Source organism: Barbatula barbatula (assembly GCF_947034865.1).
Source record: "Barbatula barbatula genome assembly, chromosome: 8".
Taxonomy (NCBI): Eukaryota; Metazoa; Chordata; class Actinopteri; order Cypriniformes; family Nemacheilidae; genus Barbatula; species Barbatula barbatula.
The window spans coordinates 20615112-20641824 of NC_136771.1; the positions used below are offsets into that span (position 1 = coordinate 20615112).

General features: G+C 40.5%; 1 protein-coding gene across 1 annotated transcript; it reads left to right on the forward strand.

The window, feature by feature from the left end:
• Positions 1 to 4044: 4044 nt before the first annotated feature.
• On the forward strand, positions 4045 to 25780 carry dlc1 (DLC1 Rho GTPase activating protein). The gene is made up of 14 exons (XM_079462456.1): positions 4045 to 4346; positions 9819 to 9890; positions 11079 to 11160; positions 12142 to 12205; positions 13908 to 15463; positions 16016 to 16195; positions 17130 to 17289; positions 18460 to 18667; positions 19762 to 19975; positions 20322 to 20436; positions 22510 to 22722; positions 23262 to 23479; positions 23572 to 23745; positions 24167 to 25780. The coding sequence occupies exons 1-14, from the start codon at positions 4334 to 4336 to the stop codon at positions 24261 to 24263; spliced, it is 3366 nt and encodes a 1121-aa protein (XP_079318582.1). The 5' UTR covers positions 4045 to 4333; the 3' UTR covers positions 24264 to 25780.
• Positions 25781 to 26713: the final 933 nt, after the last annotated feature.

Sequence of the window (26713 nt, forward strand, 5' to 3'; positions counted from 1 at the left end):
CATACATTTCACACATTCCTTACCACAGTTGCTATACTTCATTTAATCCGTAAGTAATTTGTGACCTACTGTAAGTTTCTAACACACATGGCCTGTGAATAGGGAATGCTTGAGTATAGCACCACAAAATTTGAACATGTGTTGGCCATTTTCTAAATGCACATGTGGTGCGGCTGCATGCTTCGCACTAATCGTCTCAAAGACGCACACTAGCACGTACATTAACCTTTTCAAACCCATTGTGGACAAATATTCTAAATGTCAGACTTGTCAAATCCATGGAGTCCATGTTTTAGATAGTCTATCTGAGCCATCTCCCTCAGGGCCTCTCGGATTCCAGACAGCTTCTGAGGAGAGCCAGAAGTTCTCCATCTTTGCACTGTGTATATATCTCCATAACAGCTGTGTACACTAAAGTCTTTCATACACGTAAGAGCTCTTAGCTCATGGAAAAATCAGGAATGGGCTGGTGAACTGCCAAAGCGCTTCAAACTGTCCGGTTATGAATTACGCTGCGTTACCTAACGTTACCTACAGTATGTGCAGACATTCTGCAAGTCAGCAATTCGGTTATAAAGCGGCTGTTCAATATTAAAAAAAAATTTCACCTTAAAAGTAAATAAAATGAAGAAATAAACATATGTATGTATAAAACTTTTGTATTTATAATGTAATAAAATAATTAAGATATTTGGTTTTACAAGAAAATAAATTCTTGTTTAACACAATGTTTTCTAAATGGGTTTAAATTAAATTTCCATGCTCAATAGAGTTAATATGATGTAAAAATATCTCACATATTTTCTCTTATTTTTAATAACCCAGCATTGGGTCGAATTGGGACAAACCCAACTTTTGGGTTATGACCCATTTTTTACTTTTTAACCCATTATAGCATCAAATATAACATTATATGGATTATTTTATCCCAACGGTTGGGTTCGTCACTTTCGGACAATCACAGGTTTAAAATAACCCATTATTTTTTAGAGTGTGGTAAAATATATTTTTCTTGTATGATATTTTCCGTCTAAAAGGTGACTTAACTTATTTTTAGCATTGCTATACAGCACAATTTTTCAATCAGGATGTGTCTTTATTGTTTACACGTGTCTGTGTAGTCTATATGTGGAAGTGAGTGAGATGACTCTGTAAGGACAGGGCAAGAGGCACCAGTGAGCCCTTTTCCTGTTTTTATTTAAAGCTGGCACATTCTGTACATACACGTACAGCTTTTGTGGTCTGATAAAGTAAGTACTAATGCGCTGAAGGTCTCCAGTTTTTTTGCACGCACTCTCACAAACAACACAGCTTACATAAACAGTTTAAAAATGCGTTGCAGTGTGTAGAAATACACACACTCCCACCTGCCTTGTTCTATTTCTGATTGTTTTCAGCCTGTGCTGGTTTATAAATAGAAGATAGCAGTTCTATTCTTCTATAGCTCTCCCTTTGTCTTAGAGGTCTGTTGTTGAGCAGACGCACAAAACGCATTGAAAGGCAAATGGTTCATGTACTTCAATATGTAGAAGAGTTACCAAAATTGAACAATGAAACAGGGATTCAAACGTAACTATAGTAATAAATGCATAACACTCACTATAATTACCAACTATAGTGACAGTGGTCATTCTATGAAAAGGCAAAGCATTGTAGGAGTAGAAGGACACAGGTTCCAGTAACTGTAGACTGTGCTAGGGTGGCGTCTCTCATACTCCTTTAATTTGCAATGGCAACCTGCTAAATATAATGTCCACAAAATATAATTTCAGTCCAGGCCTTGTTCTGCGCACAACACTTTTACCAGTCTGAATTTTTGCTCAAGCTCTAAGTGACCTTTTTAGTTAGGCATTGTCCTGCCAAATCCTCACACAAATCTTTAACCAAAACAAAAAATTCTGAGATTCTCTGAAGCATCTCTCTTTTTAATGCAAATAACATTGTTTATCCAAATCATTCTGTATAATAAATTTTTTTTAACTGAGTCTAAATCAAAAAGCGTGAACACTTTTACACTTTCGAATGTTTAAATCCTTAAAAATTGCAGCTGTCTGGGAACATCATCGATTTCAAAGAATTATCATCAATCTATCATCCGTTATACTGTGCTGGAGTTAAGAGCTATGAGCTATCCTCTATGCACATGCTTTAAAACACATGCATTTGCAAAGTTGATGAACTGTGACAATGCTGACTGGTGAGGTCTGTAATAGAATAGTCTACTGTTTTTGTTGGAGCTTTAAATGCTCACACAAAAATACACACGGAATATGGGGAAAAATCAAGATGCAGTTTTTATTGTGTCTAGAAAAAACTATGTTTAATCTTTTGAAGTAAGTAAAATATATTTAGTGAAGCAAAAAACTGTGCAATTATAAGCAAAATAATGCTCGTAAAATTTCGTAAAAATAAAATAGCAGATGTGGTTGACATCAACAGAAAAACCACAAGAGAAGAGAAAAAAATGTAATCTTTATTTTCTAAAAGATTCTCTCGCTCAATGTCTTAATACAGATGTGGAAACAACTGCTTAAGCAGGACTTCACCCTTATTACTCATTCGTCTTTCATGCAGAACGTCATCTCTCTCACACAGATCGTCCTAATTTTACCATAGCAACACTTTCCCACATATGAGCCATGCTGAGTTGCTGGATTTTTGGATAGTGAGGAATAACGGCTGAGGTGAAAATTCCACAAGTAAAGGCAATTTCCCCCTGTGATGCCATGTGCTTTTTTTCCTTGTGAGTCACTGCGCTGTTTTACAGACAGGACAAATTACAGACTCAAACCAGAAGCACGCTGTACGATTTTAATGATCTTTTATACGAACTTAAAGGTTTAGGCCTAAAGTGTTTGTCTGGCTTCAGTTATCCTTAAGTATTTTAAGAGGTTCGTTCGTTCATACAAAAAAATTAAGATTATTAGAAAAAACAATTACAAAGTTTGTAAAAAGCTAGTGCAGTAAAGAGTACTCGGTGACCTCTGGCTAATGTCCATGTTTCCTATGGTCTCCATTTAAAATTCAGAATTTTAATTGAAATGTTGAAAGGAAGTGAATGTGACTTTCTTTTGACTTCTAAAGCAGGAAGCTTCAGCTTCATAGGGGACCATAAGCTTGTTTGATCTCAATAAGAAGTCTTCACACAATAGAAAGTCCTCCCCTAAAAAGCTACTGCTGGTGCGCTCAGGTGCGCGCCAGTGCGAGAGCGCGCCGGTGCGTGCGTGTAGAAGAAGGCGAGGATAAGGGACGCCTGCCGATGGGGCTTGTTGGAATTACCATAGCAGAACGGTCTCATTGTCCTCTCCTTTCACAACATCATGTCCCACAATAGCTTCTTTCAAACGGCCCGTCGACTTAACGAAGACCTCTAATGATATGCTAAAGGCGCGCCGTTTTAATTACAGTTTAAAGCCGTTAAGTCCCACACAATGTATCACAGGCAAATGAGCAACATATTCGAGAAAACCACTCTCACTTTTTAGATGACGTGAATTTGGATAGAAAAACGCATATTGACTTCATGACCAACGGCAAAGGTGTTAAGGACAGTTGACTTTCAAAGCAAAGTCGTAATACAACAAAATAATGTATGAAGCGCGACAAATGTGACATTTTACGATTCAAAAGCATAAACTCGTTGCCATAAGGAATTTGCGTTCAAATTCATCACGTTATTGCATTTTCAATTTAAATATGTTTTAAAGCGCTTTTTACACTTTTGCATTGCATTAATATAGATATTGATATTACGTCGTGGCACAACCAGCAGATGCGAATAAAAAACAATATCCTATCACATAAGGAAGAAAGAAATCGGCATAAACATTTTAAAAGGTCGGGGACATTCATTCAAGAGCGTTTGAAAGCCTCTTGCGAGTGAATTGTGAATGAATTCAACATTCTGTTGCTCCAGGTAGTGTGTATTGGAGGAGCTCCACCTCCACGTCTAGATCAGCGAAAGCCCACCTGAGGCTGCCGCGGGCGGGAGGAGGTGGAGCCTTCCTTCAGCCTCCCAATCCCGAATAGCGAGTCAGAGTGTTCATTCACATTCACACAAGGGCCAGACGGTTTACGGGAGTTTCAAACGCAGCTCTCCGGAGGAGTTTTGCTCTGAGCAGACAGGATAAGAAATCGGTCATGGATTTACGTTTTGCGCTTTGGTCTTGGGACCTTCCATAAACTTCATTTTGGCGGAACGTGATATTATAAAAATATATTTCGCAAATGTTATTCTTATTCGGATCCTATGCGAGCTTCGCTGTAATGTTGGAATAAAACGAAGACGGCTCTTGAACCATAGCGCACCTCTGCGTTACCGCAAATACTAACCATGATCCTTACTCGTAAGTTCAGTTGTTTCCGTTTATTTTTATTTGATTGTTTATTAATTATTTTTCGATAAATAACTTTGTCTTGCTTTGAAACCTGTTACTTTGGAGTTGTAAAGTGGATGTGAGGTATTTATAAAGCTTTGCCATTTTCTTGTTCTTTTTAGTTTTACGTTCATCTCTTAAAGTTTTGATGCAGTTATTTGGGTGGCGCGTGAGATACGGGTGTTCACGCGCTGCTGGCGCTTCGGGCTGTCAGATAACTAATCTCTCGCTCCGCGAACGCAGCGCTTACCCGTCGGCTTTACGTGGATTTCACATATTTCCGCGATAAGAGTTGTGTGTTTCGTAAGTCAAGGTCTGTGTTCTCTCACTATTGAGCCCAAATTCTGATAGTTGGGGGAGGTCTTGCTGGCATTGCCCGGCAAAGCGCCGAGGGTCCGATGAGCGTCTCGTTTTCAGACCGAGGGCGCATTCGTGCATCTCTACACGTCTTACCCTATAACAGTATAAAACAAGTTAAGTAAGTTGATGAAATGATTCTGACAGTCGTTTCTTTTCGGTTGCCCTAAATTGGTCGTAAAGTGAAGTCTTTCAATCTTTTGCTCCAAACACAGCCCTTTTGCCGTGCTCGGAGATCTTATTGTCTTGCATCCCTAAAACAATGTTATTTAAAGAATAATTCTAATAAAGAATTTCACTTTTTCTTTCTATAAGTAGAGGTCAATAAACGTAAGGCCGTGTTAGCTCCAGGTGATAAGGTAGAAGCAGGTCAGTCTGGAGTCAAGGAAAGAATTCCAATGCTTAGAAAACATCCTTTTGAAGTTGATATATGAATCACCTGATAGTCTAAGGTCACGGTTTTCAGTGAGAGTGATGGACTCTGACATTGACATACTCAAACCCCCCCACGCGGCACCATATGGTAATTTTGGGGGGCATATCTGTCTAATCTGTTTTTATTAATGAATCTTCACCATTGTTATTCGGAAACTTTAATATGTCAGTCTGAAAGGTTTTATGGTGGGTTTCAGGGTTATTTGATGCATATTAATCTTGGATAAAAGACGACTCTTCTTTTTCTTTTACCTCAAAATTTTCTTATTAAGGGGTTAAAAAGGGGGCCTGAGGTCAGTCTTGCGTTCCACAAGGTGACCAGTCATCAGAGCTCACCAAGCTGGCTCCTGGGCAGTGATAGCCAATGTTTAAATCTTTCAGAAAGCCTGAAACACACATTAATGGGCCCATCTGGCCAATGTGTATGTGTGTGTGTGTGTGTGTCACTGGCATTGCGGTGTTGGGTGACTGTACTGAGCCACGGGGTAACCCCATCATCCTTCTGTTTTGTGCGTGTGGCCAGATCGTGGTCAAACTCTACCTCCATCTGTAGATAGTCATATCAAGATTGTGTCTTGTGTTTGCAAGACTGCCGAAGTTCTCTGTTTCTAAAACATCTACATTTACTACATTTATCATATTTACACAACCCAGCTTTCATACACACGGGTTCCACCTCCTCCCTCATGCTGAGGAGTCGTCAGCCAGTGATTGTGAGAATTTCCTGTGACAGGAAGAAGAGGAAGAGGAGGGGAGAGAGAAGAAGAGGAAGAAGAAAGGGAGGAGCAAGGGTAATTTTAGAAGTGGCGAAAAAAGATCCAGCTTGCAGGAATTCAACTTTGGCTGAGTTTATAGGAAGGTCTCTCTCTAGAGATTACGATTGTCTGTCGTTCTCCCCGTCTGGAGGCTGTTGTCTGCACCTTTGTCTTGTCAGCCTCAGTTTTTTGGATTTCCTGTGAATTTATATCAAAGAGGACGTATCATAGATTCGATACAGACAGATGCATACTGTATACTTTTATGAAAGGAGAATAGACAAAGGCTCATGCGTTTCATTGTGACGGATGCCGACCAGACATCCTGTGTGCTTGGCTCAGGTCACTGTGGCAGGGTCACAGGTCAGGCATCCACTGGGTGACTGGCACCAAGATATGAAGCAGATGGATTGTAGATTAAGGCTGATGGAGACGGGGAGGAAGTGGGACGGTGATGGATGTTAGGGTTTCAAAAAATTAAATCTTTAGGTTTTGCTAAAAATGAAAGAAAAATGGGAACATGCTGAAATCTGCAATATAGTGGATTTCTCATTTTTATAATGTATTGTTGCAAAATATAATTTGTGTAAAAAATACTTTAAATTTGTTAAAAAGCTTTCAATTAATATGATGGCATTTGTATATTATGTGATGTCCAATTGGTCCAAAATATAGGAATTATCTTGTTAATAAATATAAACCTTTTTATTGATATGCTTTTACCATATTTTATGGAATATGAGCTATTTTAAGTACATCCTCAACTGTGTTACATACATATTGCCCTAATACTCCAGGCCTGCTTTCTAGATTTTAGCATCAGCATATGCCATTAAAACCCCATAATGTTCAACCACAACTTTTAAGTAATTTGATCAGTTTTTCCATTATTATTTTCTAAAATAAGTGCTGTCAAATGTTATTTCATTGACCCCGGCCTTACATAAAAAGTCACATGTTGGAAACATTTGCGTCTATGACATGATGGCATATGCAGGCCTTCTGCGATATTTTTGAATCTGGATAATATACTCAACGTCAAAGGAAAAGTTTGAATGTGTCCAACTCCATGAAGTAATACTGGCTTCAGTCTGGCTTGTAACACAATGTTAGTCCAGACGCTCACCCAAGATGTGTCCGTAACTTAAATTTATAGCTTCCTTCAAACGTAAACGCATGTACTGTACAATCACAAAGGATCAACTGTTTACATTACAGGGGCAGTTTAACCTATCTCTCATTTTCTGTGAGGTAGAACGTTCGACATTCCATGTGTGTGTTACAGGATGTAAGGCGTTCTCTGTGTTTGTGTTGGCACTGAAGGCCTCCACTATCACGGGCTTGAACAAAAGGAGGTGTGTCCTCCAAAATGACCATGGTAACTGTGGAATGAGCCGCTCTTGTTGGCTTCCTGTCGGCCTCGGGAAGGCAGTGGAAGTGAGGTCACCACCTGGCGCGGCGATCCGCACAGACTTGTGGGAAGATCACAGGATGCAACGTGCAAACACAAACACAAACTCTAGCCTAATGAGTCAAAATCGAACATTTAGCACGGAGGTGTGTGCTTCAGTAGGAGATGGGATGGCTTGCTCTTGACAAGTGTCAAGAAAATCTCAAGAAATGAGATTTAATGGAGATCAGATGAAGTCTGCGATTTTAGTTTTCAAGGATATTATGAATGATGTGACCAAATGTTCTCAGATGTGCCACCAAACATTGTGTAAGAACTCGCCAAATAATAAAATATATTAAATTAATACAAATATATATTAGGGCTTATTTGGTCAGCCTGATTCACCAAACATACATCATTTTGCTGGTGAACAATAAACCCATGGTGGTCCATCAGCTAGACCGGCACTAACCATGGTAACCTCTGATACTTAACTGAGATTCCTTGAGGTCTCCTGAGACATGACAGAGTTTCCGTCTGCGTATCCACATGTTGTCTTTGTGCCTACATATTTGAGTTTTTTCTCCCACCGAATGATGGAGTGATTTGAATTTTCTACTCAGACAGCCTTGAGCGTATTTACTGTTGGTGGGCACCTGTGTGATAGCAGCTATTGTTACCAGGTGGGGGGACACCTTGCCGTTGAATGAAAGGCCAGTCTGTTAGACACAGCCATGGAGCCTGTGTGTGTTTATGTGTGTGTTTATCATTTACATTTAAATGCGGTCTGTCGTCTAGCTGCATGGTCCTCAGTGGTGCCAAGCCACTGCAAACACAGAGACACACACACAGGAAGCCACAGCGCTCATTACAGACCATTCCAAAAAATGTGTGTCATTATTTTAAGTGTAGCGCATTCTTCAAAGTTCACGAACTCTAGGAAAGCGCTTTCATGCTAAGTTCTGTCCGTCAAAGGGATCCAGTCGGATGGATTTTTACATTTACACAGATGCTTTTATCCAAAGTGACTTTTCATGCATTTTTATCATTATGTGTATTCCGTGGGTTCGAACCCATGACCTTTGCATTGAGCCTAACACAATGCTCGATGGGTTTGACATGCATACGCAATTGTTTTTGCATATTTTCGCATTCCCGCTCTTGCTGTCAAAGCATGTTTTGAAATCCTCCCTCTCCCGCAATTACTCTTCCATCTCCTGCTTTTTTCTCTCTCCACCAACAGAGGACCTCCCTTATCGCGTGCCTTTGTTGTTGCCAAGTGTGCCGTCACTCTCACGCTCATTCGAGTGGGGAGTCACGTATCCCCGCCAGTTGAGACGGAATCCGCGTCCTTCCTCTGGGCAAAATCTCATAACGCACGTCTTTCTCGCCTCTACTTTCCTCGGCACCTCCTAATCCCCTTCCTAATGTTCGAGACGGCTATTTCTCTTTCATTCTGTTGAGTTGACAATGAACTTATCTGAGGTGGTCTTTCACAACATCACTGCTGTCTTGCAATTAGGATAATTGGGATTTTAGGAGTTCGGGACATTTAGCTGCAGAGAAACGAAGAGAGGTCCCTAATATTGTTAGATGTAATTGCGACCTAGATTGTTGTTGTGATAGACTACAGTGGTACCAGTGGAGCAACAGCATCAGCTGTGTCTGGCCTATGGGGGACGCTAGTAGGGGCCTTGAAGCTCCGAGCCAAGGGATTTGATATTTAGACCAAGGCAAATAAGCTTTATTCCCCCTGGAGCAACCTGAGATTAAGTGCCTTGCTCAAGGCACAGTGGCTATCAGGAGAGATTGCAATCACAGTAACTCGCTAGTTCCTGCGTCATGCCTGCTTGAGTTCGGCACAACAATCTTTACATTTGCCGGAAGATCCTTATCTTGCCATTCATCAGTCCAATAAACACCAAAACCCCTTGATTGGTACATTAACTTGGATGTCGGTCGAAAACACAAGACTTCATACCTCAAATTTTGTATGACTATGTTTAGCAGGTACTCAAACAGATCCAGTGTTACTAGGCTAGTGGTCTTTGGTGACAAAATCACAGTTAAACTTCCAATTCTGACACCTCACTGTGTGAATGTGGTCTCCAGGAAGAGCCAAGATCCCTCGATTGGTGTTTGCCATTTGGCATGTGGCGTCTAAATGGTCGTTCACAGCTAATGGAGAGGGATGTGGTGGCTCTTCACAAGTCCAACGACAGCTCGGGACACTTTGGATGGCCACTTAGCACTGCTGCCTCAAACATTACACCATAGTGGCAGATAAAAAAGACAAGCTGACAAACTTTTAGAAGGAAAAAGAACGTCACTCCACTGTACAGTTTTGTTTTTTTAGAAAAGTGTTTCTTTTGAAAGAGTAGGCTATCATTAAGAAAATTGTTAATCCATACATGTTTATTACGCCTCACTCACTATGTTGACAAATACCACTGCATAAAATGCTGTTTTAAATGTAAATCTGTGTCTTTCTGTGTCTTGCAGAAATTGAAGCGAAGGAGGCGTGCACGTGGCTGAGGGCTGCAGGTTTTCCACAATATGCTCAGCTTTATGAAGGTAGGACCTCATGTTTTTGCTCTTAACCACGAAAGCCAACATTACATTTCGCCAGGTTGTATTAATAAGAGACCTTTCTCTCTTTAATGAACTCTGGAATGTACTCAAGTCCTTCTATTAACCAGCATACAAACTCTTAATTTTAACCCCTGTTAACTGCAACGAAATGTATGCAGAATATACATAAAACAATTGCATTGCAAATTTTAATGGTTGTAATTCGTGCATGCTTTGGGATCCAGTCCTTGCTTCTGTTTCTTATGTAGAAAATTTCTACATAACTTACAGTATATTGTGATAAACTGGACAGATTTTTTATGAACTGGACAGGTATTTTAGTGATATATTTACCTATATTTATGAACCTTTATAGTGATATATAGTTTGCAATGATTAGATTATAATTTAATTGTGAAGTAAAATGAACTGCTTGAACACAAATGAATGTGTTGAGTGTCTTAGTGGGGGAACTCATCAGTTTATATCATTAAAAACACTTGCCCTTGTATCACGTATAGCTCATACACAGATTACAGGAGGTCATTTTAAGATTCTGTCAATCCTCCAGCACCAAACATCTTTAACCGACTTAAACTGCCATTGTCACATCACCTGCCCGTTTGAGGTGTGTTGTGCAGGAATCAGTATTGTGTTATCCAGCTGTCATGACTGCCCCACTAGATAAGAGACAGTGAGTACAGTTCGACAAAACCAATAAAATACTCTTCTGTTATCGCTTTCTCACTCCCACCGACTCACAGACACACACAATCAACAACTTAGTCAACTGGCCATGAAAAGTTGTAGAAACACGTGTTTCCCACAAAAAATGAACACATTTGTGAGTTATTAAAGACTGGGTTAATAAAGGCAGTCTGTGCTCTCTGAGGGTTGCCAAGTGCCTATTGTGATTCCAGCACCCCCTTCCCACACATACGCACCTCCCACTGGTGAGCTTTGCAGTATTGCAGCTGTGTTTGTTTGGCCGGCTAAGATGTACTTCCTCTAGCTTTTCAACACTGGAGGAGGGTTGTGTGTGTCATTGGACAGACATGCATTTCATCTGCCTCCCTTACATACACAAACGTTACTCCAACATGTTGATTGGGTCTCCATTATTTGTATATGTAATTCATTTTTAACAAAAAATGTATTCTGTTCTTTTCTGTCCATGTTACTCGTTCTTAGATGCTCAGTTCCCTATTGAGATTTCTTCTGTGACTAGAGATCATGACTTTCTGGATCAGGATGCCATAGAAGCTTTGTGCAGGTGAGACACACACAGTTATCTATTTAAATGAGGACATACAATTAAATTAAAATTATTATGAATAATTTATCTTTGAGACTCTTTTGAGGACTTTGATCACCATAATGAGCGTTGGTCAAATTTATCTTCATCATCTAAAAATCTAGCTAATAAAACCAATCTTGAATGCAGATCTTCTCTGTAATCCATTTTTTTCTCAATAATTTGCTAATATAAATTCTAATCTCCTTGTGCTGTTTCCCCTCACTTTCTCACATCATTTGCATGATTTTGATTGGGTGCCTGTCAGTACATGTCCTTTCAGCATCCTTCTCATTGTCTTCCGCATCCCAGACTCTTACACTACATGTAATAGTGAGGTTACGGCTCTGAAGGAGCTAAATGAAACGTCAAAACAATAAGAAAACAAACTGCATAAAGAAATTATAAAAAAAGATTCAGAATATTTACATTGAGACAGATCCACCAGATCTCAGCTGGAGCTCACAGACATCTGGAGGCCATTTTCTGGTGCCAGCCCCCCTGATGCATACAAACACACATTCCCCCTCAACTCTGGGTCACATGACACCGACCAGGTGGCTTCTGGGATAAGCTTTCCGTCTCTTTTGTTGCATTGTAGTCGCCACTTCAAATTTCTACCTCCCTTTTCCTTTCTTCCTTTTTTAATTCTCTGTCTGTCTGTCCTCCTCTTTAATCTGAAGTTTATCCCTCAGCAGCTCATTATCGGGCTCGGCTCCCACTTCTCATCCTCCTTTCATTTTTTCCATCTCTGTCTCTCACCATCTATCTTAACCTCTATCTCTTTGCTTAGCCCATCTATGCCCCCCTCTTCTCATTGTCTCTGTCCAGTGTTTTGACTCTGTTGTAGGCTAATGACTGAATTTAGCCTTTGTTTGCGGCCCCATGGTTCTTTTCAAGGTGTCTGCTTAAAAATGATTGTCACTGTTTCGCTTACTCATTTGTTTGTGTGTATTGCAGAAGACTTAACACCCTCAACAAGTGCGCTCTTATGAGATTAGAGATCACTCCACAAAGAAAGAGGGTAAGTGTCTTGTCAAAAATCCCTTTCTCTTTATTTTGCCAAATCATTTCATTGTATCCTTCTTCAGCATTGACGGTATTCTCCTAACTCTCTCCTCACGCGTTTGCCTTCCGTGTAGGATAATTAGAAGGAAGGTCTATTTTTTTATCATTTTCAAGGGCCTGAGGGCAGAGCAGATTAGCTCCAAATGATGGGCTTTCGGTAACTTCTGTCCTCCACCTGCTATCTTTCCCTCCTGTTTGTCATCTTTTTCTCACCATGCACATCCTAAACCCCCCCTCATACCATAAAAGGAAGAGAATGCACACTACGCAACTCTCGTTATTGGTCACTTTGTCAGTGTGGTTTCAGAATGAGTTTGTATGGTCTAAGACTCCCCTTAAGCAATGACTGGAAAGTACATGTGGGTCGAGAATGCAACAACAAACAACCCAACTATTTAATCAATACAGAGAGCTTGAGAAGGTAACCGTCATGTCTTACTTTGGCTTTTTCTGCCCTCAAAACTTAAAAGTCTGAACAATGGCAGCCTTGTCAAGTGTGCATCCTTCTAAGGCAGATGACCCTTCGCTGTCATCTTATGTTGACGGAGTCAAAGGTAGAGGTCACGAGATGACTTGAGGAAGTGAGCTGCCCTTTTGAGACGTACAAGCACTTACCATGCCTGGAATGCATTGAACTGTTCAGGTGGCCTCTGTAGGGTTCTTCCTGTATTTTAAAAAAAAAGAAGTAAAAATAGTTACAAATAAATGAATTCATATTTGCACCCACATTAGTGTTCTTAAATAAGGAAAGCGTAATGGGGTGGTAGTGATGAAACGTCAAGCCCAAGGTCTGCGTTCTTTATGATCAAAGGCTTGCCCTAAGGGGCTATAAAATGACAAGCCCACTTTTATGGACTTTCGTCGCCTCCGTTATTATGAACTGTTAAAGAAACACCTCTGGATCCCGCGACCCCCTGTTAACCGGCCAACTAGCTTTGCTTTTGCCGATTAGTCAGGGCTTTGGGACTCAAGTCTGTTGTACTAAAATCACCACACAATTTAATTAGGGGTGTAAAATTGTCAAACATTTCTCAGAATGTTTAAACGACTCCATTGTCTCTCTAGAAACATTACATTGGTTTTAAGACCAATGAAAAGTGGCTGAAAAATCTAAAGCTGCATTTGACGATAAAGATCTCCCATTGCAGCACAGACATTATATATGTTTTCCTTCTTTGCAAGCACTTTGTCCAGCAGTCCCCTCACGTAGTTCTTCAGGTTTCCTTAAGATGATTGCATTGATGGGGGATGGGACCAGACCTGCCCTTTCAGGCTGGGGTGTGAACCCTGAGAGCTGGCCTGGAATTTTGTCCACCACCCCCTACTTTCCATCCCTACCACCCTGAAGGAGGAGATAGATTAACCTGAGTAAAGGGGAGGGGGGGGGGGGAATGGTGGACATGTGACTATGTTGTGACATGGATAAGCCAACCACAATAACAAGTTTTTCTTTGAATGGACTCCGGTCTCTTACATATGACCTTATCGAGCCCAAGCGGGCCAAGGGTGAACAAAGTGGGTGAAATGATTCCTTGCAGTGCTACTTTAATGATAGATAATAGAAAAACTTGAAAAGATTTGTAACTAATGAGTCTTTAGTATGCTATATGGCTCTTAAAGTTTCGATCTTAAAGGTACTGCTCTCCCTTTTATTCCAGAGTGAGGATTCTGATGAGGATGAGCCATGTGCCATAAGTGGCCGCTGGACCTTCCAGCGGGACAGCAAACGCTGGTCTCGCCTCGACCAGCTGGACTTGGACGTGTTCTCTCCTCCAGCTGGAGAAACTGGCTCCTTCGCTCCCTTCGGATCCCAAGATGAACGTTTTGCCAGAGGACCCCTTTTAAAAGAGGGAGTTAATGCCAGCTCTGAGAGTGTCTTGACAGATCTTAGCGAACAACCAGAGGTGGGCTCTCTGCACAGTGCTGGTAGTGGAGATCGAGGAGGATCCATGAGTACCACTGTACTGTCCAACCCCGCTACGACCATCTCTAATGCTAACACAGCCACCACAACAAGGGCAAGCTCAGTTGCTAGTGTATGTTCATCTGGAACGTCAGGTGCCAATGAGGACTCTATGTCTGATGGGCTCCCATCTCCACTGGATCGTGGTACCTTTGCGTTTGAGGTAAAACCCAGCTCAAAAAGTACTGGCGCTGAAAAAAGCACACGCTCCAGAGCAAAAAGCTTCATAAAGCGCATGGAAAGCTTGCGGCTACGGACCAGCAGTAATGCGTCATCCAAACGCAAGAAGAAGGGTGCAGCCGGGCAGGGCAAGATAGAGATTAGTGGGCCGGTGATTAAGGAAGGTCTTGACGAAGACAAACTGCGGCACCTCAACTGCGTAGACATCGCAACTCTGGATTGCAATGCGAACCGCACCAGAAGCATCTCCTATTCAACACAGACAAGTAGCGGGAGCACAGGGAGTAGCCAATCGGAGGCCAGCAGTGGGAGTGCTGTAAGTACACCCAGTCCGGTCTCAAGAGCACGTAGTCATAGCACGGCAGCTGGGTCTACAAAGAGAGGCGGAATGTACTTGGAAGGCTTTGACCCATTAAATTTTGTCGTCTTGCAACCTTCGGAAGACCAGGAAGAGAAACAGAACCACCAGAGTAAGAGAATGGAACCCAGCACAACCGCGGAGCATAATAGACACAACCACCAGAGGTTGGATAATAGGCGAATGGAGGAAGAGGACAGTAGAGAAGAGGAAGGAGGTGTGATCTTTTTCTATTTGCCTGAAGGCCACAAGCCTGGCACTTTTCCTAAAGCACTTGCAGACGGGGCATGCTATCGTAGTGCTGACAATGTAAACCGCCGTCCACCCCAGAGGGGCTCCGCCGCCTCACTAGACAGTAGATTGAGCATCTATGACAATGTTCCTTTCTCAGAAGCGGTAGATGAGGAGGATGAGGTAGAACCAAAACTGGAGGATGTGTTGGAACGGGTCAGTGGTCTCCAGCAGCTGGTAAATGCCTGGTCAGAAACAGGAACAGGGGAGGAAGATGAAGAGGAAGAAGAAGGGGATTCAGATTCTGCCCTCGATTCTGCATCTCCTTGTCCATCATCCCCACTGCAGAACCGCTTGGAAGAGACAGAGAACTGCAGCGATCAAGATAGCACTGGAAACCCACTAACGGAAAGGGATGAGACGCTCAGCGTGCGAGAGAGATGTGACTCTGGCGTGGGAGCATCACTTACACGAACCAACAGGTAAAACTCACACACATTGAATAGCTCTCAGAAATTTGCTTTGTTATTAGCGGATTTGCTAATACACTTCTGTAGTGATTTTAAACCCTTGGCAGTACTCTATGGAAAACAGTCATGCCAATGAAACAATGAATTAGGATGCAGGAAGGGAGAGAAAGACAGCATGTCAGAACGTCTCTCCGTATATAACAAGGGATACTTGTAGGATATGGAATCCTTTTGGAATTTACCACAGGAATTCAAAGAGTCCCCACCTGCTGATAGAGACCTTGATTATTAATGCTTTTTATCTCTAGCTGTTCACGTAGTTTGTGCTCATGTCAGATGCATGTTGCGTAGGTGCTTTTTACAAGTTACTGAGTGTACTTTGTGCTTGTGAATGTTTGTTTTTCATGGTTTTAATGCGCAAGGAGGGTTCACATCTTGAAAATACGCACACTCGAGTCTACAATCTTCCAAGAACATTTTGTGATTCACTTATTAAATCATAGTTTGGGCTATAAGTATGTTTATCTAAAAAGTGTTATGTTTTTACGAATGCGTATGTTACAGACCTCAGAAGCTGCGCTGGCCAAGTTTCCAGAGCTCCCACAGGCCAAGTCTGTCGTCAACGGTGTTACAAGTTGGATGTCAGTCAGTTCTGCAGATGAACCTTCTCCAGAAATACAGCATGCTTAAACTTACCGCTATGCTGGAGAGATACACACCCACCAACAAACACGGCTTTAGCTGGTGAGAACACACAAACACACTTTCTGCCTGTCTTTCTGTCTGTTTGCTCTCTAGCTTATCTCTACTCCTCGCCTAAGATTCAGGGTCCATGCAATGTAAATATACAGACCTCACGGGTTATGAACTCCCTCCTTTTCCTGTGGCACATTTGTTCAACCCTTTTCCTTTCTTGGGGGCTGGTTATGTCCAGACCTCCACAACACAGAGCATGCGGTCCTGTGAATTACCTGTTCCTGTTATACACCCCCCACACACATCCGCACATGTCCACATACAGCGAGAGATTTTTTTATGTGCGATTATGAAACCACCTCAAATCATGCTACTGACAAGCCTGCTATTTGACATCCTTGAGACACACACACACTTCCGTTCAGAAAGACAAACACCCGTCCGTGCGGATGTGCACAGATGTGTCCTCATTCCATTTTCTCCATTTGCTCAGAGCTATTGTCTGCTGTCTTTGTGTTTATCCGTTAGCCTGTAAAGGGGGAAACAGCTTTAAGTGGCCCCTCAGCTTCTAGAGGTTTCCCCTTAATTACACAATAACCTGCACACTCATACACTTCCAGCATCCTGTCAACACACGGCGCTCATATGTACCAAATTTGTGCCTTTATAAACATGTCATGTTGAACAGCACACTCTGTAGATATGTCGGAAACAATTATAGCGATCTTTGTTATTTATTTGTGTTATTAAGTGGTTACTTTGTATGACTTTTGTATGACAGTAGTATTCCAGGGACTACAGGTGGAAATTAGCCACTGTGGCTATAACCTGGCCCGAGACATATTCTCTTGTTTTAACAAGTTTAATGTTTATTTGTGCACTGTCCCTCTTTAAAATAAAATAATTTCCATTTCCACTTAATCTTTACTGAACCAAGTGCATTTGGTCCTATAATAAATAAACATGCTTGTGTGCCTGACAGGGCTGTCCCTAAGTTCATGAAGCGGATCAAGGTTCGAGACTACAAGGACAGAAATGTGTTTGGAGTTCCCCTGCAGGTGATAGTTCAGAGGAGCGGACAGCCCCTGCCCCAGAGTATCCAGCAAGCCATGCGTTACCTACGCAGCCAGTGCCTCGACCAGGTGAGAGATGACAGACACGCACTAAAACCATACAAGTGCATGCTTGTCCAAGCAGTGCCTAAAGAAACATGCCGTAACGTACTGAACTTAAAGGGATAGTTCACTCAAAAATACGGATTCTGTCATTATTTATTCACCATCATGTCGTCATAACCTGTATTTGACTCTTTCTTCTGTGGAACACAAAAGAAGATATATTGGGGAATGTTTCAGGGGGTTTGTGTCTCTAAAATGGAAGTCAAGAGGGGGCCAGTGTTGATTGGTGACAAACGTTCTTCAAAACATCGTATTTTGTGTTCTGCTAAATAAAGGAAGTCATACAGGCTTAGAATGACACAAGGGCGAGTAAATAATAATATAATTCCATTTTTTAACCATACTTTTAAACAGGCTTCGTGATATAGTCAATCTATATAAATACAAAAAACGGTCTGGTTATTTATTAGTCAAAAGCTGTTCCGTCGAGGGAGATAAATAACTGCAAGGTCATAACCTAAGTAAATGATCCCTATTTGAACAGCTGTTTAGTTGCACGTTCCCTGTAGTGTCATTATATGTAACAGGACCCAAATTCAAGCACGGGACATCTGTTGTTTTATCACTGCACACATACCTGAGTCTAACACTCGATATGCATGCACGTTCAAGTCTATGTGCAGCAAAATTAAATTGAAAAAAGCATGCATGTCTTTCCCAGTTGGAAGTATCCACTAGTTACACATTACCACTTACCAACATGGCTGACATTCCATTCCAAGAGTGTTTATGAGAGGGCAAGTGATCTATGGACTATAGACAAACCTCTCTTTCTCTCTCTCTCTCTCTCTCTCTCTCTCTCTCTCTCTCTCTCTCTCCCTCTCTCTCTCTGGTGTCAGATGGAAAAAACTAGTTGAAAAATTACATAATATTTACAATTAATGACTAGTCATAGGATGTTTTCTAGAAGAGGTGCCTTTTAGATTTCTTGTTGCATGTTTGGAAAACTCATGGCCAAATAAGTGATCCATCTATTTAGTCCGTTTGAAAAAGAGAAAGTGCAAGAAATAATTAACTTAACACCAAATATGAAATGAACTAGAAAATGGAAGTGGATTGTTTGACGTTTGTCTTCAAGACAAATTCGCAATTTGTGTTTCTCATAAATAAGTGTCTGACCGCGTTTCTCTAAAGGTGGGGCTTTTCCGAAAGTCAGGAGTAAAATCACGCATCCAAGCCCTTCGGCAGATGAACGAATCATGCGGCACTAATGGAGGCGGAGTCAACTACGAGGGCCAGTCGGCTTACAATGTGGCGGATATGCTGAAGCAGTACTTCCGAGACCTTCCGGAGCCCCTGCTTACAAGCAAACTGTCAGACACGTTCCTGCAGATATATCAATGTAAGATCATGCACACAATTAACCTTCAATGTATTTTGCTACATCGAAGATCAAAAGACCACACACAGCCTTACAAAAGGTACACAAAAACATTCTGTGCTAGGCATTTATCTCTCACGTGTAAAGCACAAAGTGTTTCCTAGAAGGGCAAGACACAAATAGCTACGGATGCTTACAAGTGAATCACTCTGAAGGATAAAAAGTCTAAACTAATTTATTTCAGGAAATAGCTGTCAAATGATGCATCCGCACCAATAAATCACTATCAGAGTCAACACCACAAGGAAGTGTGTAATAACCACAGCTATTACTTAATTTACACACATTTTATTGGGTGTGTGCTCACGTCAATAAATACCTGAATCTCAACTCCAAACACTTTGTAACACGATTCATAAATTAATTACTAAATAAACACATTTACGGTTTGGAGGTACTGCGATTTTGTCTTTGGTGGAGGAACACACAAAATTGGTATTGTATTCATCTGTGTTTTGTAATGTTATTCACAGCTATTCATGATGAACAAATCATGATGTCATAGTATTACAAAATATTGTTATTATTAACTGAACAGGCCAAATTAGATTTAAAGTAAACACAGGATTTTCTTCTGCTCTCTGAAAACAGTTTTGCAACCCCCATCTCTCAGATACATATTGCCTGGTAAAACAGTTTGTTACCATGAACCGAAATAAGAGGAAAACAAGTATGTTCTCCCAAGCACTGAAGCTGACCCCAACCACAGTGGAGGTCTTAGCATTCCACACGGACAAGCAAGGGTCTGTGTGTGTCTGTTTTGTGTGTGTTTGTGTTTAGACAGAGGCTTTCATTCCCAAGGGCGAAGATAACACACTGAGCATTGACACACAAAACTGCATATGTGTTTTCGCTGTTTAAAGGCGTCTCTGTTCTCAGTCACTCGCGTCTGACAGCAGGCTTAGACGATTGAAAGCGAATCACAGAGGGTGTGTTTATCATATAGAAATCCATATATGATCGCACCATCTGTATACTGTTACAATGTTTTTCATGAGGATTCATACACACAGTATTCAGAATAAACGAATAAAACGCTCTTTTGTCACTTGCAGATGTTCCCAAAGAACAGCGTCTACAGGCGGTGAGGGCCGCAGTGTTGCTGTTACCAGATGAGAACCGCGAGGCCCTGCAGACCTTGCTGTGCTTCCTGAGCGATGTGACAGCCAACGTGGACGAGAACCAGATGACCTGCACCAACCTGGCTGTGTGTTTGGCCCCCTCTCTTTTCCATCTCAATACGCTGCGGAGAGAAAGCTCCTCACCCAGGTGTGTGTGCACGTCTGTTAACACTCTTCACATGGATCCTCTCATCTTTTTAATTGCACATTGCATGAGGAGCTATCGCATTTGGAACGCGGCTACTTCAAATCCTAATACCACGCAATTATTCGCTCTTGTACTTGGTTGAAAACAGCGCTATCAAAACAGGAAAACCAAAGGGACGGGTAATGAATGAAAAAATAAAAAACTGACTTACATAAGGCTTTGAATGCCAGCTAAATTCGAAAAAAGTAGCTTTAAAATAGCCATCACATTACGATAAGATAAGCATTCGCATGTTAGACATCAATTCTGCATTAATTTATCCCTTGTGTGTTTTTCCTTATCGCAGGGTCATGAATAGGAAAAATGCCCTGGGGAAACCTGACCAAAAGGACCTGAATGAGAACCTGGCGGCCACACATGGTCTAGCCCACATGATTCAGGAGTGCAGAATGCTCTTCCTGGTAAGCAGATTGCGGCAGGTCTTCATTTTACCGTTTGACTTAACTTATTTAATTACGTAACAAACATTTAACTTTTGTTTAAAAAAAAGCAACATAACGTTCATCTCTCACGCAAATCAAAAGCGTGACAGTAACAGTTTAAGACTGTGGTCTTATCACTGCACACCAGATGTCTCTCTTTGTCATTCAGGAGAGCATGTGCTCTCCAGTCAGGTAGACGGATGGGTGAACGCCCGCATGCACGTAAGTTTATCGTGCACATAGAGCATGTAGACAAAGGTTACGACGTACTATCACGAAATCTTAAAAAACAAATAATTCAAAGTTTCACAAAGCATCATTGAAACCCTTTTATTTAAATGGCCTGTGGTTACATAGGTCATCATATCTTTTAGTGATGTCAGATCGATTCATCGTGATTAATTGATTCAAAATAAAAGTTTGTATTTATATAATATATGTTGTGTGGCCTGTGTATATGTATTTATTATTTATTTCTACAAAATATGAGTGACATATTTATACATAGTGCAAATTTAAATAAAAGTTTATATATATTTGTCAATATTTGTTATATATGAAGAGTTAATTTGCAAAAACAGATAACTCCGTTTATTAAAACAGCCCTGCTGCAGTTATATTGATATTGCTTGGAATGCACAATACTTTTTTTATGTTTTTACAACATGTGTGTGCATTTAAATATACATGTAAATATACATGCCACATACGTATATAAACACAAATATTTATTTTGGAATCGATTAATTGTAATTCATCGATTTGACAGCACAATTTTTTATCTTGTAGTTTAATGTTGTTTGTTTCTAGTTTTTCTTGAAGTTATGCATAAAGTATTGCATGACATTGAGTAGTTTGAGTTTGCTAGGAACACTTTAACCTTGATTACAGACAGTGGTGACCTTGTCTATTTAGTAAAGACCTTGTGTTGGTTAGCACATATAAATCCATGACCTTACACAAACAGACTCTTCTCTTTGTGCAAACATGTCCTCAAAATGAAATTTATAACAAATTGGTAGCAAATATTGGCCTCAACATTTTGATACATTAGCTGCAAGTTTGTAGCAAGTAAACTGTTTTTGCAGAGCACACACACATTTCCAAGTAAAATAATGAAAGTCACTAGCAGTTTAAAGACCTGTGAAACTGATCCGACATGGAGGTCGAACTAAGCAGCATTGTTCTGCTCTTAAGCTCATTGTTACATCATACGCCTCTGCCATCATTTTCCCTGAGCAGACCATAATAATAACTCCTTTATTCAATTTAAATTATTATGTAAATCCATTAGCGTATCTCTCAATCAAATTATTTTCTTCTTAATTGGCTATTTATAGAGTGAATGTGGAATGGAAAGATACTATCTTGTAGCAGAGGGCACAGATGTGAAGGTCTGGTCCTACTGTACCCATCGTTCTAATCCTTTTTGCCTAACATAGATAACAAAATTACCTGGACTGACGCTGGAAAAAGACATGCACCGTGTCACGATAAACATCGCCAGACAGGAAATACACAGAAACACTGACAGTGAATAAAAGCTGGACACACATGGACGCAAACAGGATGCGGCATTTCCAGTTCAGAATGAATCATTCATGTCACTGATATTAATTCAACTCGTATGCACACTGAGAGCAGTTTAACCATTTCTCCTACTTAATAGACCTTTTCCCCACGATGCAGTTGTATCATTGTATGTAGTTAGTAAGCTTTATAAGTGTTCATATTTGTCCAATGTAAATTTGAGCTCACGTTGTTCCGTTCTTAGGGAAGTTAATCTTATTTATGATAATTTGATCATGTTCATTTACTTCTATACATTTTATGAAGTAGGCAGTTTAGTAGCAGTTTGTCTTTGAATGAATTTGTATTGCTGAAGAGACTAGCTTGTTGTGTTCTGAATGGTGGTGGGCTGGACTCGCTTGACCAGCAAGACCAGCTCGGTCAACCAGAAAGACCACCTTTAAGTTTTGAAGACATCAATTCAGGACTTACCAGTTTAAATTGCGCTGGATTAGTTGAAATGTATTATATTTTCTCTTTCAGATCCCAGAGGAGATGTCACGCTGTCGGAACTCTTACATGGAGCAAGGCCTGAGTCCCATGCGAATGGAGGTACTCGTGGAAAACTCTGCAGTTTGTAACTACAAAAATCTGCTCAAAGACGGTATGGACGCCCTGCTGAAAGAAGGCAAGGACAAGTTTAAAGGTTACGACACCTGCTCGACCCCTGAAAATGCTGAACTTGCATATAAGAAGGTAAGGAAAACATTTTTTTCCAGCTTTTTCTTCAAGTTTGTTCAGAGAGATGAGTGCTGAGTAGAATCTACCAATTGAGTCCCTAAGACACGATTTGCCATTTTGTCCAATTTCTCTCTAACTTCCTTTTCTCATTTTTTGCTTATCTTGTGAGTCTTATGGAAAAGTTGTGTCTCTTCCCTGCGTTTTACATCCTCTATATCATGTGAAAGTGGCCTGAAGCATGTCTTTCCCAGCCCTACTTTGGCCTAGATCCAATATGACATCAGTTTGTCAGCTGTTTCAGCTCTTTCGCCTGCTAACACTCTTGTGTTCGTCTCTGTGTTCTCTCAGATCCACTCCCTTTGCATGTGGACAGTGCTTCAAGTACCCATAGAGCATTAGAACAGATTGCACCTAGATAGACACGAGGAACCGCAAAGCTTGTTGGCTAAAATAATGTCTTTGATCACAGTAGTATCTCTCCCAAGTACATACTGTAAGTTTGGAGATTATTGTGTTGGAACATGCAGTGACTGTAACATCTTCTTTTGTGGTAGGTCCAAGACGGTTCTTCTCTGCGGCAATGGAAAGTCTGCGTCGAGGTGCCTGCATCGCCTGAAGATGTTCTCCAAAGAATCCTGCGGGAGCAGGAACGCTGGGATGAAGACCTGTTGGAGTGCAGAGTCATTGAGACACTGGAGCAAAACGTGGAGGTCTACCAGTACGTCAGGAACTCCATGGCACCGCATCCCCCCAGAGACCACGTGGTGCTCAGGTGATTACAAACACATGAGCTAACAAACAGTTCAAGTTTGTTTTAAAGTAGATTTAGACACTAAGAGTCTTTTTTGGGGTGTTTCGGTTCAGGTCGTGGGCAACTGACCTGCCGAAGGGAGTGTGTGCACTGGTCTGCACGTCGGTGGATCACGAGAGCTCAGCCATGTTGGGTGTTCGCGCAAACGTCATGACCTCTCGCTATTACATAGAACCCTGTGGTTCCAGTAAGAGCCGGATAACACACATTTCCAGAACAGACTGCAGGTGAGAGTTTGCACTTCAATCGCAGGCTTATTTGCGAATGTGCTTCAGTTATTACTGTGAAATTTAATGTTTTCAAAGAATATTTCAAATAATAAAAAGCTAACTAATACGTTTGCCTAAAACTGTTCTTAATATATATTTTTTGATGATAATAGGTCAAATGTAATTATAATAAAAGACGAATTAATTTAATCATTACATTTTATTTAGTTTTCCCTTTTTTGCCAATGAATCATAATATGAGTGTAGGAATACACAGTGTTAAAACTACACATACGATATCGTAAATACATTTTCAAGTGCAGAACTCTATCACTGTTATTGTCAATGCCGTACCCCCTTAAATACAATAATTCAATAAAATATGACATCTGAATACAAATAACATTCCTGCTATTTTATTTTCTTCCTGTTTTTTTAGGGGTCGCTGCCCTGAATGGTACAATAAGCTGTACGGTCACTTGTGTGCTGCTGAGGTGGTGCGGATACGAGACTCTTTTATCTGCTTGGACAAATGAACACACACACCCGGAGTGTTGACGTGTCATTTCTCGTATCAAGAAACTCTTATTTAAAGAGAAAGACCATGAAGATTCCCCTTGTTAAACTCCCTTTGTCTGAGCCCTTACATGTAAATGCAGATGGGGACGGTTCCTAAACCTACAAGCTACAAGTCAGAGGTTTTGCTTTCAGACTGAAAAGCTGGAAATGGGCATGCCTGCTGCTGTGACATCATCATCACTGAAGTCACAATGTTTGATGTCATAGCGTGACTGCACGAAATGGGAGGTGCTATTGCTTCTGAGAAGCAAGTATTTGTGTGTGTGTTCGAATGACTGCGTGAGCTATATGTATAAGTGTGAATGAGGTTGTATGTTATCTGATGTATTGTGTGTGTGTGTATGATTTATGATGCATGTGTGATCATTGACAAATGAGACGTATTCCATGCACTGGCACCCTGCTGCAATATAGTGTTTTATCTGTTTCCGTGTGTGTGCATTTTGCGCCGTTTTTGTGATTGCAAATCTGCGTACGGTGCTTTTATTTTGTTTGTATTCGTTCGAATGGACAGATGGTGGAGAAACAGATGTTTGTCTACAGAAAGCTAAGATGGTGGTGGCTGGAACACCTTTGAAAAGACCAACAGGAAGTCTGTGATAGAGGAAAAGACTTGAGCACGTAGATACTGTTAAAGAGTTTTGAGGGTTTCGACTGCTACAAACCCAAATCAGAGACCAATTTAACAATGGACCAATTGTTTAATGCAATGAGTGACAAAAAGTAAAGACAAAAGACACCATATAGGTCAAATTCTACTGAACTCAGAATCCGTAATTGGTCAAATCCTAACCGTGTTTCCGTCCTGTTTCCTATGAAAAGACAAGGTTATAAGAAAAAAAGTTAAGCAAGGTTTGACAAAAGTTTAGAACAAACTGATCGGAGGATGGTAGAGAGTGAATGAGAAAGGATGTAATGTCTGTTTGTTTGTCAGTGTTAATCACAAATGAAGTAAAAGTCTAAAACAGAATAATACCGCTTGCTTTCACACTCATAACTCTAAACAGGTTCACAAAAGGAGTGCTTCGGTTTAGACTGAACATATCGTAATGAGACTCACAACCGTCTGACCTGGAATCATTTTTCTGACCGGTGTTTTATTCTGACACGATGGTTCAGAAGAACGCAGCACTCCTATTATGGCCGACGTGCTCCGTGACGTCGGTCCTGAGTTCAACGTCCATGCTAGATTTACTACTACTGCTTATGTGCCTGTACACGGCGGTGTAATATAAATGTGTAAATTGTGTATGCTGCCAAACCAAGAATAACGCATGACAATGAGTTTAATTTAAACCTCTCTGTATTTATATCACTCATATCGTGTTTTGTATGTATCTTATTTTATTGTAAATGTTACACTCTAAGTTACAGAAATGAGAAAATTGTTTATCTTTTTTATTAATATTATTTCTGTACAGATTAATCGTTGGTCGAAATGCACTATTAAATGTATTAAAACAACATGAATCTCTGTTCTGTATTTTATTGACTATTATCCGCCATTATTCGATTATCGAATCATGATCAATCAATCAATTTGTGCCCGTTTATGAATAACATATTATGTATATTTTTGGGCATTTTAGAAAGAATTAGTTGAAATGTTTACATTTACTCGTGTGATCATTGCAGGTGCTATTATCCAATACAGTGGATACATTACACTGTAAAACAATATGGTATACTTTTTTGTAAATCTTACCTTAATTTTTTCACCTTCTTGTAATTCAAATGTACTTATTTTTTAAGTAAAATGTATTTTACTTTTTAGATTTCATCTCTGTGTCTCTCTTGGGATTCGAACCCATGACAAATGCTAATGTATGCATTGTTCATTTAAAAAGAAAAAGAAACACTAGTATAGCTAAACACGTACACACTCACTCGCACACGTACACATACGGTTAGAAAGCTTCTCTGGGAACTGAATAACAAGCCAAAAAAGATAAGATACGTGTGTGAGCAATTAAGAAACATGACTAGTATGAGAGAGAACTGAGGAGAACATTCCAGAGTTTTCCCTCTCACTTCTGAGAATGAACAGGAGAAGAGTTCCCACATTGATAACTGATGTGCCTTTATGTGTAAGAGGGGCAAAAAGACAACAGAGCGTTTTATATGCGTGGTTTGTGGTCAACATGGCACTGTTGCACAGTTTCTGAAAACAAACAAAAATATTACTATGAAGTAAATGTGGGAAATTGAAATAGATTTTAGTTAATAGAAATCTATTTCTAAAGAAATAGATAGTCTTAAAGGCATAGTTCACCCAAAAAGACTGTTATTTCATAGTTTCATCCTTGTATAAATGGCTTTGTTCTGATGGAAGAATGTTATTGATTTTCAGTTCCGGGACATCATTGACTACCATAGTAGGAAAAAATGTAATGATTGTCAAAGGTGC